Raw genomic sequence first — 13,710 nt, 5'->3', positions numbered from 1 at the left:
CTCTACCACAGAGTCAGAACAGGGTGTGACAAGCATGCCCTTGGATAACTTGGAGACCAGCATTTAGGCTGAACCTGAATTTAAATTCATAGCAATTTCTGAAATAAAACAGAACCCTAGCCATAGGGTACTTCCTTATTGCTATTCTCTGCCGCTGTGCTTTGGATATTACAGGAGCTTTTGCAATGGTCATGCTAACCCAGAGTGGGCCAGGCCCTGGCTTGCTCTCATTTCTATTTTAGATGAGTCTAGGCACAAATATGTCCTATGAACAGAAGTATTTTGCCACCACCTGAGCACTACCAATGGGCCAGATCCTATTTCACCTGCTGAGCACCTGAAGTGTGATCCTATTCCACCCGGCTTGGGTGTGTCTAATAGGCCCGTGCCAAGCGGCTGGTATTCACTTCAGATTCGGATTCGTCTGATTCGGGGGACAGTGATTCGATTCGGTGATTCAAACCACTGTCCTGAATTGATTCAGAGATTCAGCTGCTGCCAAATCTCTGAATCACGCAGACCCCATCCCCTACCCACTCTCAATGGCTGCCCCACCCGCCCTGGCTCCCGGCTTTTTGGAAAAAAAAGGCCCCATTCACCGGCTGTTGCCAGGCGGAGGGGCGATCTCCACTGCCTGTCACTCCCCCACATCATCTGGGGAGCTCTGCCACAAGCCCCCCAAACCCTGCCTGCTGTCCCAACCCCCCCACCCCACCCCCCCACATGGCTACCCTGCCCGCCCCAGCTCCGACCCTTATAAAACAAAAAACAAAACCCGGGATCACCGGCTGATGCCCAGCAGGGGACGATCCCTGCTGCCCTGCACTGCATGGGGGGCTCTGCCACGGCCCCCCAAAAGCCCTGAGGCTGCTTCAGCAGCCAGTGAGTGCGATGTTTTTTGGTTTGTTTTTTTTTAAGGGCCGGGAGGTGGGCCAGGCAGGACAGCCATAGCAGGGGCTGAGAGAGTGGGCAGGGACCCCGACGTGGTGTGGGCAATGGGGGCCAGCAGGGATCACCCCCTCGCCCGGCTGCACCCAGTGAGTGGGGGCTTTTTTTTTAACCAACCAGGGGGCAGGGCAGCCATGGTGGGGCTGGGAGAGTGGGCAGGGTTCGGGGGGTGCTCAGAGGGGCTGGGGGAGCAGGCAGGGGATAGGGCCTGGCAGAGGTCCCTGCATGGTTCCCTCCCCCCCTCCACCAGCCCCCACTTCTCCCGCCCCTGGGTCCAGCTCCCTGCTGCAGCCAGCAGAGACTGCCCGAATCACTGAAGCTCTCGGAATCATTTCCGAATCAATTCAGACCTTTTAATTGGGCCAAATCTCCTCCGAATCATAGATTCATAGATGAATCAGTCAGGACCTGAAGCTTCACACAGCCCTAGTGTCTAAACATGGATTTAATGTGGGAGCAGTTCACTCACGAGTAAACTACTCACAAGTAAACTCTCCCAGGCAGGCGTCTACATGTGCAAGGAAGCCGGAGTAGATTTGTTGCTGCAGCAAACTGCTTCCAATTCCTGGGGCCCTGCAATGGGCCCCTGCTGCCACTAGAGGAGCTCTAGGCTCCCCCTGGGTGCTAAACCAGGGGCTGACAGGGAGTACGGGGCCAGGAGACAGCTGCCTCCTAGTTGGGGCTGGGACATTACACCCTGTCCCCGAGGGTTGCCTGCTGCCGAGGCAGAGACAATGTCCACCTGCCCTTGCAGTAGGGAGCTCCTGGCCTCTGCTCCCCAATCAGGGGCAGGGGACTTGGAAAGAGCTGCAGGGTAGAGGGTTGCTGCTAGCTGCCCCACCGGTGGATTGGGGCAGGAGTCTGGGATCTATCCCACCCCTGTCTCTCTTCCCAAGCCATATGCCTCAATCACCCAGTTCCTAGCCCCTGCTCTGGTCACAGGGCCAGCACTAGGAGAGCCTTGTCTCCCAGTGCCAGCTGTGTGACTGTTGGGAGATCTCCCAGTGCAGGCCCCACAGTCACAGATAAGAATCTCCCAGCACCGGCCCTGCAGTTGCGCTGGCCCTGAAGTCACAGACCTGGTGCTGGGAGGTAAGGACCTCCCAGCCCCCCAGCTCCCTAATTGTAATCTTGGAGCAGGGGGCTTAGAGCTTCCTCCTGCCGAGGCAGGGGGACATAGTCCCCACTTGGGCTCCGGTGGCAGAGCCCACCTCAGCAGCAAGCAGCTCCCAGGGGCAGGGAGCAATCTGCCACCCCCTGGTGGCCAGCTGATCAGGAGCAGATTTGCTCCCAATCAGGCATTTACATGAGCACTGCTGAGCAGTAAGTAATTGCAAGTAAATTTGTTACTTCCATTTGTAGGTAGCAAATTTACTCATGATTAGAGAATTTTACTGTGCAGTAGCACATGCATGTGCAGACAGTCTTACTGCATAATGAACTATGCTACTGTTCAGTAAAACGTGTAGATGCACTCCTTGAATCCCTGAAAAAACATTCACACAAATGGTGAATGGGTCACCTTGTCTCTCACTGATTCTTGTGACTTAGTCTTAAGGCTAAGAGGATGGTGTACTACAAAAGCAGATATGTTAATGGCTTTTCAGGGACTCAGAAGAGTGAATAGGATCACAGTGAAGTGTCTAAGCTCATATAGGCACCTAACAGATGGAATGGGACCTGGCCCATAACTTTTTATTTAGTACCAACCACTGGATTCCACGTCTGATTCTAGGTATGTTCAGCTTTTTCCCTTGTATTCAGGCAATAATTCTTTTTCGCCCTCTTCTGCATCACGCCTTCTCAGATGAAAACAACTGTCCATCCATCACAATAAATAAAAATGGCCTCTGATCTGCAGCATGTATTAGATAAAATTATCATAATGGTTTCCTTCAGACTGAAAGTCTGTGAATCTCTTTCAGCATAGTGATAGGCCCAGGTTTTCAAAGCAAGCCAGCTTAATTGTGTTGGCAAGTGTGCAACACTTAATTGCGTTGGGGTGGGGGCAGGCAGATCTGAGATGCTCACATGGAAGTGTTTATATACAGGGAAGCCCACGTTGACCATGTTCATACATGACTAGATTTACAAGGGTCAGTTTGTCCTGGCAACAGCTACAGATGCAAATTTTGCCAGCCTAGCGTTGCTAATTAGTTGGGGACCTTTGCCTCCTGATGTCTGGATGCTACACGTTTACTTAATGTGTTTCCAACACTCCCTGTTTTAGAGGGGGAAAGCTGCAAGGGCAGAGCTTCACCATGGCTACCATTAAAGGGGATGAATACACCTTCACCTCCAACAATGCAGAGGACATCCGAGACCTTGTGGTGATCTTTTTAGAAGGACTAAGAAAAAGGTCAAAATATGTGGTCACTCTCCAAGACAACCCAAATCCCGGTGAGTACGCTGACCAACCCAACAGCAAAGAACTCCGGCTGTAGGACGACTGATGTTTTCAAGGGCACCATGGAGGGCCTCCTGCTTTCAACCTCAGGAGCAACATCCTTGTATAAGACATGCTCAGGAGTCTGCTTGGTGGTTTGCTGAATGTATTGTCTGTCAGTCCCCACTGTCTCTAAAATGGACCCCTGGGAAGAACTGTTTGGATTCACCGTTTGGTTTCCCTTCCAAGGAAAGGGCCTGGCAAGACAGTTTGTCTATCCTTCTTCCAACCTGAGTGTGGATGTCTTTCTAAAATCTGTGTCCTAGCTCAGCCATAGCGGGTAGCCTTGAGGTTACTGGGCACATCTACACAAGATGTCTACTGAGGAGTAGAATAATTAGCTCCACAGTAAATGGCTCATGTATACATGTGCAGCCCTATTAGGCTGCAGGAAACGAATAAACTCAACATTAGTGTAGTACTTGGAAATACGAGTATTATCCTGCTGTAGCATTTTTTACTCCGCAACAGCGCACATGTAGACACTGACATGGTTGGCTGGGACATGAGGATGCTTCAGTGTAGGGCCGCCTTTCAGCTACCACCTCACTGGAGCACCTTCATGCCCCATGCAGCATGTCGAGCCCGGTCAGAGCAGCCGTTACCCCCAGGCCCTCGCCAGACCTGTCTGCTCTGACCCAGCTCAACATTGTGCTGTCCCAGGCTCACATTCAAATGGTGCCCGGAGACAATAAGCTCCAGCACGATATGCAGAGTCTATTGCTGCATGCTAATAGATATGCCCGCTGTGACTGAAGGGAGCCACTTCTTACAAAAGCTCATCCATCTCTGATTTAGTTAGTCTATAAGGTGCAAAACAACCCTGCCTTCTCCACCATACAAATCTGATTCACTGGTTGTCATTGTTTCTGCTGGCCTGAAAATCTATAAACCAATGCAAGATGCCCATTGGGCAGGATTCTTAAAAGTCCCCAGAGGTGTGAGGTACCTAATTCCCGTCAGAAGCCAATGGGCTTTGGGATCCTATCTCTCTTGGGCTCCTTTGAAAATCTCAGCCTCAATGTTTCTGTGGGTCTGTCTGCACTGCAATAGGAGGCAGGATTGTAGCACAGATGGACATAGTTTTAACTTAGCTACCAGCACTGCGAGCTTTGGCACAGGTGGTATGAGCCCTTCAAGGACCCTGGGTGCTTAGCTGGGAAACCGCTGTTGTTGCCAACCCCATGCTGTGGTGACATGACTGACCACCACGTTGGCGTATCCCTATAACTGACCATTTGTACAGAGTATTTATATAGCAGTCTCCTCATAGCTCTTTGGAGGATAAGATATACCTGTGACAGGTGCATGGAATATGCAGCGAGGCAGACCTGTAGCCAAGCAGATTACTCCAAAGAGACTTTGGAAACAATTGTGGTCATTTCTCTTGCAGTGGGAGAAGAATCTGGATTCCTCAGCTTCGTTAAAGGAGACCTGATCGTTCTGGACCAAGACACTGGAGAGCAAGTAATGAACTCAGGATGGGCTAATGGCGTCAATGAAAGGACCAAACAGAGAGGAGACTTCCCAACAGATTCTGTTTATGTTCTGCCTACAGTCACCATGCCTCCTCTGGAGATTGTGGTAAGCCCCCCTGCTGAAAGACGCAGGCCTTCAGAGCCTGCTGAAGCCAAAAGGAGCCTTTCCATGGTCTTCAGAGAGCTTTGGGTCCAGCCCATCATCTCATTGATGGTGACGATGATGATGATGCTATGACTAAGACAGCTGGCAGGTCACTGCGGGAAGAACCAGACGTCATCTGCCCGCATTGACCTATCAGCTTTTCCAGTGGCCTTCTCAGTTTGAAAACCACTTGCTTTTGAGTTTGAAAAAGCATGGATCTCTTAGATAAATAGTGAAGTCTGTTTGTTTAATGGTATAACTGACTGGGAAGTGGGTCTGTGCAAGCGTGTAGGGCAGCGAGGACGGTCAACAAGACCTTCTCTCTGTTGAGGTGTGGTTGAGGCTATGGGAACCTTAGACACCTATTGTGTTAATAATGAAGAAAAGCCTGAGGATGAGCAATCACTCTGATATTGAGTGGAGGTGCTGATCATTCACTTGAAGCTAAAAGCTGCTGTTTTTCATTATTGGGTCGTTTGCTCTTTTCATACCATGTCTGCCTCACCTCCCTAGATACATCAGCCTTCATCCACCTGAAACATGAATAATGGAGAGTCTTTGTTCACTAGGCACTTGTCACGATGACCCCTGACCAGAGGCAAGATGTCATTAGATCAGCCCAGCAGTCAATTTCGGACAGCGAAGAGAGGGTGAAGCCGTACACCTTGGAAGAGTTCTCCTACGATTATTTTAGGTGACACTTTACCACTCTCCTCTTCAGAACGGGTAGCAGGCAGGAGTTCCTTCCCAAGGCAGATCAGATTCAAACCCTTCTCTTCAGAAGTGCAGGGGGAAAGCTGTAGAAATCATCTTGTGCATTGCTTTGTGTGGCTACAGCTCGTGCTTTAAGGCAGAGCTGTTCAGCTTTGGACCGGTGGGGGGCCACGCATTGCACGGCCCTCTCAGCACACTGCCAGCACCAGCTCCTGTCATGCCACACGAGGCACCTCCTTGCTTGGGGCTCCCTGGACTGTGCAGATTGACCCACCTCCTGCCAGGGGTGCGGGCAGGAAACAGAGCCCAGAGGAGGGATGGGGGGCCCAGAGATGCTGGCAGTAGCCGTGTGAGGAGCAGCGCCCAGGTAGGAACCTGTCAGCTGCAAATTAGCCCCTCACCGCCTATGTGCAGCCCAGGGGCCACGAATTAGCCCAGCCTGCTTTGGGATGTTACGTTCTGTATAATCTTTGCAGAACAGCAGAAGTTAGTAAGGCGTTTGCCATGTTAGGCACAGCAGAGGGATAGCTGGGTGCAATTATCTGCCCTCTGTGTTCCCCTCTGGCCTTAAAATCTGAATTGCCTTTGCAGCATGACACTGCAGTTGGCAGGTACATTATCATGGGGACCTTCCTCTTGGCTCCGAAGAATTAGGCAGTGGCCACCACTGGAGACAGCCTACTGCGAATTTGCTTTCCAAATCCCAGCTCACAGACAACGCAGCCATTAGTCTAATGCAGTTTGGCCAGTCCCATGTGCAACCATGATGTGTTGACAGGAGTTGGACTTCAGACTCCACTGCCTGCTGGGCTGACCAGTATGGCTTACTTGTTTCTTCTGTCTGTCCATCTGTCCATGTGCATTTGTTGGCTACTGTCTTGGACGGTAAGCTTTCTGGGGCAGAGACTATGCTTTTATCATGTGCTTATGCAGCGCGTAGTGTGATGTAACCCTGGTTATAATTGATACATGTAATAAATTGACATCCATTTTTATTTTAGAGTAATAAAAATAACAACTGTCTAGAGCTGCAGCCTGATACTCGGTTTAGGTACGTAGAGGGCTGATCCACTGAAGTTGAAGGAATAACTCCTATAAATGTCAGTGAATACCAGGAGTGCCCAGGTGTAGAGCTGGGGGCCTTATGTTGGGTGTCTGAGTTCAGAAGACAGGTGTGGACAGCTTTCCCAGGTTCAAGCCCAGCTAGTCCTGGGAGGGATCTCATCACTCATAATCACAGCTGTTTTTTCTCTACTTCGCTGTCACCACCAGGCCGCCTCCCAAGCACACCCTGAGCCGGGTGATGATCACCAAGAACCGAGGGAAAGACAAGCTGTGGTGCTACACCCGGGAGCCAATCAAGCAGCCCTTGCTGAAGAAAATCCAGGGCAGCGAGGAGCTGTCCCAGGAGGCCTGCATGGCATTCATTGATATCCTTCCCCAGCGGAAGAAAACAGTCCACCCCATCAGGGCAAACACATCGTGAGCCTGAACCATAGTCCGTGAAGTCAGTGGGACGATTCACAGTGACTGCAATGAGCTGTGGGTCATGCACTGTAAGGCTTGACACAAGTCATAATAATTAGAAACAGAACCGAACCTAATCCTGGCCCCAAATGGCCCTGAACTCTAAGGGCCTGTCCAAATGCAAACAGGGACCTAGGTCCAGATTTTGCAAAGGATCTTTACCCTTAGACATGCCTTGCTCCAAACCTGCATTGAAGTATTTTTGGTGTCTAACACTAAGCATCCAGATTTCACACTGGAGGCATTCACTAATAAGAAAAACAATAATCCAAATGAGAGGACATTTTTGTGATTTTTTTTGTGATTTTTTTTTCCCCACACATCACAAGATAATGTATAACATTGCTACCAGCTATAGTACATAATGCCATATGTACTTGCATACTACAAATACTGTTCCTCTAAAAAATAGCCACCCCAAATTGTGGGGGTGCATTTTAAGCAAGGAATATGATTTCCATGCTAGAAGGGAGACATCGGATGCTGAACTGGCTGCCAGGGCCTGGCCCCCTCCCAGCTGCAGACAAGAGGGATGGAGCCTGCTAGTCTGCAAAAATCTGGAGTTTTTACCCTGTCACAGCCACTGCCAAATTGTGGCCAAAAGCTGCTGCCAGTTTGGCCATGGCTATGACAGAGGTAAGTCTCTAGCTTTTGGGTGAACAGGAAAGGGTTGCAAGTTAGTCTCTGCCCCTCCTCCATGCGGCCAAAAAGTAGTCATGATCCTGGGGGAGGTGGAAATTCTTCGTTCTGCCTTCCCAAAGCAAGGTGCATGTCTTATTTAGTATGCAAGAAAATACAGTAGTTGCAATAAAACATCCTGGGCCAGCTCTTTAATTGGCGTAAATCCACATGGCTTTATTGGTCACTAACAAGAGCTGAAGATGTGGTCCTTCATTTTACTACTTCAGTGGTGCTTTCAGGGTCAGATGAAGTAGCAGCAGCTTTTCTCAGACGATGTATTCACCCATGCCAAGTCTCTGCAGCTGGTGACACCCGAAGAGAAAAATGTGCGATGGAAAGGGTTGCTGTATTCTGTTTACCTACCACTATAATGCAGCCACCACTGGGGTGACAGGTAGGACCCCTATAATTGGGTTTTTGGCAGAGTTAGCTCCCTAAGCCTCCTCGCTAGCCTGTCCTTAACTGTTGCCATGCACCTGTGCTCAAGTATATGGGGGACTACCCATCCAAAAGAACCCGCTCAGTCAACGAGCTGACGGACCAAATATTTGAAGGTGCCTTGAAGGCTGAGCCCCTGAAGGATGAGATCTACTGCCAGGTCCTCAAGCAGCTCACGGACAACCACATTAAGTAAGCGCACGGCCCTTCCCTGGGTCCTGTTGCTGTGGGTGTTCAGGACAGGGTGTGGGATTGCGCGAGGGCGGATGGGTCTTCAAGTCTCCCTGTCCCCTTGAAAGACTGGATGTGCACAAAGCCAAGCCCTGTTCTTATCATCAGCTCTGCCTTTCCATGCCACTTTTAACCTCCTTGCAGACGTCGGCACCTGTGTTGCAGGGCAGGGGCTGAACAAGAAGCTTCCAGTTTTCATCTCTTTCGAAAGCCCCTCGTGCCCTTCTGGGAATTTAGAGCTGGCCTTAAAGCTGGGTGAAATCACATTGGTAGCCACTTTCTTGCCCTTTTCACTCTGCCAGAGCAATGTTAAAAGGGACATAATATAATGGAGAAACAGGCCCTTCAGTGACTGCGTGCTCCGGAAGTGAATGTTTGATCTTCCAGTTGGGTATCTTTTCCCTTAGGTACAGTGAAGAGAAAGGCTGGGAACTGCTGTGGCTGTGTACGGGCCTTTTCCCTCCCAGTAATATTCTCCTGCCCCATGTCCAGCGGTTTCTCCAGTCCCGGAAACACCACCCTCTCGCTGGCGACTGCATCCAGAGACTGCAGAAGGCACTGAGGTATGGTACTGAAAGCACCTTGTCAACGAGTCATTTTGGAGGGTGATTTCTGAAGGCAGAGATGACAGTCAAGTGCCTGAGCCGTTGTCTTCCAGGGACCAGTCAGTTCTTAACAGTCACCGGTGTCTTTGAAAACCTCCACTTTTACCTGTCTGATTCCCATGTGTGAAACAGGATGTAATGTTACCTACCATATTTCCTCACATCCCATATGTCCCTTTTCCCAAAAAATTACCACCCCCACCCCCATTGGGGTGCGTGGCTTAAGTGGGGAAGCTGATATTGTCCCTAGAATAGAAGCACCCCACTTTGACTCCTTCTGCCCCTAGCAGCAGCAGTGGCATTTCTAGTCAGGCAGCTGAGAGAGTCGGTTGATTTAAAGGCTCATTGATCTTCACTCCGTGGGTGTTAATAATAGTCTTTCTTTTTTAATAGTCTCGATGGTCCACTAATCAAGTAAACCTTTCTTTGGGCAATTTTGCTGTCTGTTACCTGCTTCTAGTCTCTCTTCTGGAGACGGCTTTTAGCTCGTTTCAAAACTGTAGATCCCCTTGTGGAAACCAGTCTACAGCAGCAGCTAGGGATTCAGCTTTTGGTTAACCAGGAACGGGCGGGTGAGTGAGCTGAAGATTAGGCTCTATCCTTAGTCTATGCAGCCGTAACTCTGGAGCAATTCTTTTTTCCTTCCTTCTGCCTTCCCCAAAATAAAGTGCATGTCTTATTTGGAGGGATATGGTATGTGAGAAAATGCAGTACTTTCCTTTGATTAAGTATTTTGAATGAAGTTACATAATATTGTACTGTAGTATTGGACATCGTACTGCTAGAAGTTAACATTTGCCTGTCAGCATCCAGGCAGCTGCATTGTCTTCCTATCAAGATAAGTACAACAGAGAGGCTGTAGCATTGTGTTACCTTTCTGTTTGTTGAATCCACCTGTGGTCTCATCCTTTGCTTGCCCCAGCATGCTGTGGGGACTACAAGGGTATATCTGCTCTGCTCTCTGGGATGCTGTTGTCATTGTAACCCTCCTGTTTTACAGGAATGGTTCCAGGAAGTATCCCCCCCATCTGGTTGAAGTGGAGGCGATTCAACACAAAACCACGCAGATTTTCCACAAAGTTTACTTCCCTGATGACACCGATGAGGTAAGCCTGCACACCTACAGGCTTGGCAACGCCACCCTGACCAGCACTACAAATGAAAGGGACCCGGAGGTAGTAACAGACCACAGGATGAACATGAATATATGCACACAGTGCAACTCCGTAGCCAGCAGGGCTAACAATACCCTGGCGTGCATCAGTCGGTGCATCTTCAGCAAAACCAAGGAAGTAATTCTTCCGCTGTACTGGTCATTGGTGAGAGCGCAGCTGGAGGACTGCGTCCAGTTCTGGGTGCTGCATTTTAACAAGGATGTGGAAAAGCTTGAGAGAGTCCAGGGAAGGGCCACCCATATGATCAGAGGCTTGCATAGCAAGCCACATGAGGAAAGGCTGAGGGATCTGGGACTCTTCAGCCTGAAAAACAGGAGGCTGAGAGAGGACTTGGTAAGAGCTTATCGCTATATCAGAGGCATACATCAAGAGCTTGGTGAACAACTGTTCACCGGGGCACTCTTGGGGAAAACAGGAGTAATGGTCACAAATTCATAGAAGACCATTTCAGGGTCAACATTAGGAAAAACTTCTTCACGGTCAGGGTGTCCAGGCTGTGGAATAAGCTCCCTCCAGAGGTGGTGCAGTCACCCACCTCGGAAAGCTTCAAGAGGAGACTGGACGGTCACCTTGCTAGGGTCACCCGACTCCATCTGTCTTTCCTGCTTGGTGCAGGGGGCTGGACCCGATGATCTTTTGAGGTCCCTTCCAGCCCCTGACAATATATGAATGGAGGGGAAACCTAAATTTATCTCAGCTTTCTCTAATGAATGCCACACGTAGGCTGGCATCGGTTCTGAAGTGTTTCGCCTTGGAGGAGGCAGGAGTGCGCTGGGTCTGGGAGGCTTCAATGTCAAAAGGCAAGGCAGTGAGTGCTGCTCAGGTCTGCGAGGGGGCCTGCAATCTGCGGGGGCACCTCCTTTCCCACCTGGCACAAAAGACAACAGTACATTAGCATCTAAGGGATCCTGTGTGAGCCAGCATGGAGCACTGCTAGGCTTTCCAGGAAAGAGGGAGATGCAGAAATGAGGAAAGGGGCTGACCTGTGGGTTCCTCCATCTGCACTGCAGGCATTTGAAGTGGAGTCCAGCACCAAAGCCAAGGATTTCTGCCAGAACATTTCCAACCGCCTGCTGCTGAAGTCCTCGGAGGGCTTCAGCCTCTTTGTGAAAATCTCTGACAAGGTGAGTGTCCCGTGGAGGTAATGGGACAGCTCCAGACGCTTGCCCGGCCACCTCTCCAGAGGGTGTAAACTGGGGGGGGGGCACTAAAACCAGTGGATCGGCACCAAGTTACACCACTCCCAAGGGGTGCTGAATGCCTCCATGGGCCTTACCCCATTCAGGTTTTGGTTAATAGGTGCAGTCCAGCAGCCCTGTGCAAGCCAAAAGAGTTACTAATAGCTATATGGACAACTCTTGTCAACCACAGAATTGGGCCTTAAGGCAGGGGTTATTGCCGATAGCATAACTGTACAGACGAGGCTCTCAGCCTCATTCCCAGGGAACCTGATCCCAGCGCAAGTCAGTGGGACTGCAGCCGGCCAGGGTGGGACGCTATGGCACATCCCATCCAACATCCCAACCCGATCCTGCCATCTCACCTGAGCTTTGTGGCAGTCCTGCCCTGGGTCAGGGTTACAGGGCTGAGCCGTTAATCTGTGGGATTGTCAGCAAAGGCATCCCAGCCCCTGTCACCCTACATGCAATATTGTATTTCCTTCTGGGCTAGAAGCACAGTCCAAGGCGATCAGTCAAATAGCCAGGCCGGTGCAGAAACCAGTTTATGAGGGATTGAATGAGCACCGGGTGTCCCAGAAGCTAGTGACTCAGGAATTACAGAGAGCATCATCATGAAAAGAGATGAATGGTTTAAAGTTGAGCAAGAGGAGTAATGATGCATAACATCAGGCAAAGGGTGCTGTTGAAACAGCAACAAGCAGATCTGTGGATTCCTCAGATCTTAAAAACCAGCTTGGGTAAAATATATGAGAAGGAGGGAGGGATTCAGCCGGCCTGTGACTGCATCAAAAGAGATGCCAGCATAAAAGAAAGTCTTGCTTCTTGTTTCAGTCATGACTTAATTCAAATGCTGCTGCGTCTGCAAGCAGGGCAGGTAGCGAATGTTTACCTGGTTCTGCTAACAATGTGGATGTATTTTCATAGGTCATCAGTGTCCCAGAAGGAGACTTCTTCTTCGACTTTGTCAGACACCTTACAGACTGGATAAAGAAAGCAAGACCGGCAAAAGATGGTAATTGTAGTGTTATGCAGTTCGTGCTGTCTCCTCTCCCTGGCACAAGGCTGGTGCGATGTCTCACAGGGCCCTGGTAGCCATTTAAAAGATGCTCCTCTTCCCGGTAGTTTATAAAGACTATACTCTCGTGTGTTCAGCATCGTGTAATGTTTTGGTCTTGCAATTCTGCATGTAAGAAAAGATCCACTCATATAAATTTACTCTTGGCTGCCTGGTTTCTCTGAGCAAGTGCACTTTAATCAACGAACGGCATTTCTCCAAGATCTAGCAACCTACACATTTAGTTAGAGAGTACTTAATTTTGCTTCAGGAGTCGATGTTGCTGCCTTGTGGGGCCCATTGACTCTACTGTACCCACTCTAGTCTTATTCCTGTTTCCACTCCGGAGTCTGTAGGCATCATAGGAGGGGAGAGGATCTCAGGAGACCATGTAGTCCTAGCCCTTGCTATCGTGTCTGTCTAAACCGTCCCAGGGAAGTCTTTATCTAACCAGCACCTAAAATCTCCCAGCGAGTGAAACTCCACAGCCTCTCTAGGCAGCCTGCCCCAGCGCATAACCACCCTTGTAGTTAGAAAGGTCTTTCTGCTACCCAAGCTAAACATCCCTTCTTGCAATTTAAGCTCATTCCTTCTTGTCCAGTTTTCTATGAACCCAGAGAACAAGTAATTGCCATCTTCTTTCTAGCAGTCCTTGTTTCATATTTGCAGCCTGTTATCAAATCCCCCCTCAGTCTTCACTTCTCCAGACTAAATCATCCTGATTCTTCTCACCTTCTTCAGGTGTCAGGTTTTCTAGACTTCAGCTCATTTCTTCTCTGAACTTGCTCCACTTTGTTCACATCTTTTTTTTTTTTTTTAATTATGATGCTTAAAAGTGGGCTCAAGATCCAGGCAGGGCCTCACCAGTGCTGAACAGAGTGAAAATGTTGGACTCAGCCCTCCTGTTAACACATCTCTGCCTGCTACGTGCACTTATGTTTGCAGCAGTATTATATTGTCAGCTCATCCTGAGCTTGTGACCCGCCATAACCCCCATATCCTTCTCTACGGTACTGCAGCCTAACCAGTTGTTCCCCAGTTTGTATTTGGGCATGTGATTGCTCCTTCCTAAGCACAGGACTTTGCA

General features: G+C 49.7%; 1 protein-coding gene across 2 annotated transcripts in view; it reads left to right on the top strand.

Annotated features, from left to right (window-relative positions):
• The window catches only part of MYO7A (myosin VIIA), a 95,621-nt gene that overhangs the window by 74,510 nt on the left and 7,401 nt on the right, over positions 1-13,710 (top strand). For both annotated transcript variants that reach the window (XM_090030727.1, XM_090030726.1), the window contains 9 exons: positions 3,179-3,348; positions 4,788-4,978; positions 5,587-5,711; positions 7,004-7,161; positions 8,416-8,569; positions 9,016-9,171; positions 10,214-10,319; positions 11,399-11,512; positions 12,494-12,581. In XM_090030727.1, coding sequence (XP_089886853.1) covers positions 3,179-3,348; positions 4,788-4,978; positions 5,587-5,711; positions 7,004-7,161; positions 8,416-8,569; positions 9,016-9,171; positions 10,214-10,319; positions 11,399-11,512; positions 12,494-12,581 — 1,262 coding nt within the window. The remainder of the gene's footprint in view (positions 1-3,178; positions 3,349-4,787; positions 4,979-5,586; positions 5,712-7,003; positions 7,162-8,415; positions 8,570-9,015; positions 9,172-10,213; positions 10,320-11,398; positions 11,513-12,493; positions 12,582-13,710) is intronic.

This window comes from Crocodylus siamensis, chromosome 1 (assembly GCF_052110815.1).
Source record: "Crocodylus siamensis isolate JL-2025a chromosome 1, ASM5211081v1, whole genome shotgun sequence".
Taxonomy (NCBI): domain Eukaryota; kingdom Metazoa; phylum Chordata; order Crocodylia; family Crocodylidae; genus Crocodylus; species Crocodylus siamensis.
Note: the sequence above shows the minus strand (reverse complement) of the source record. Positions and strands in the feature narration are given on the sequence as shown.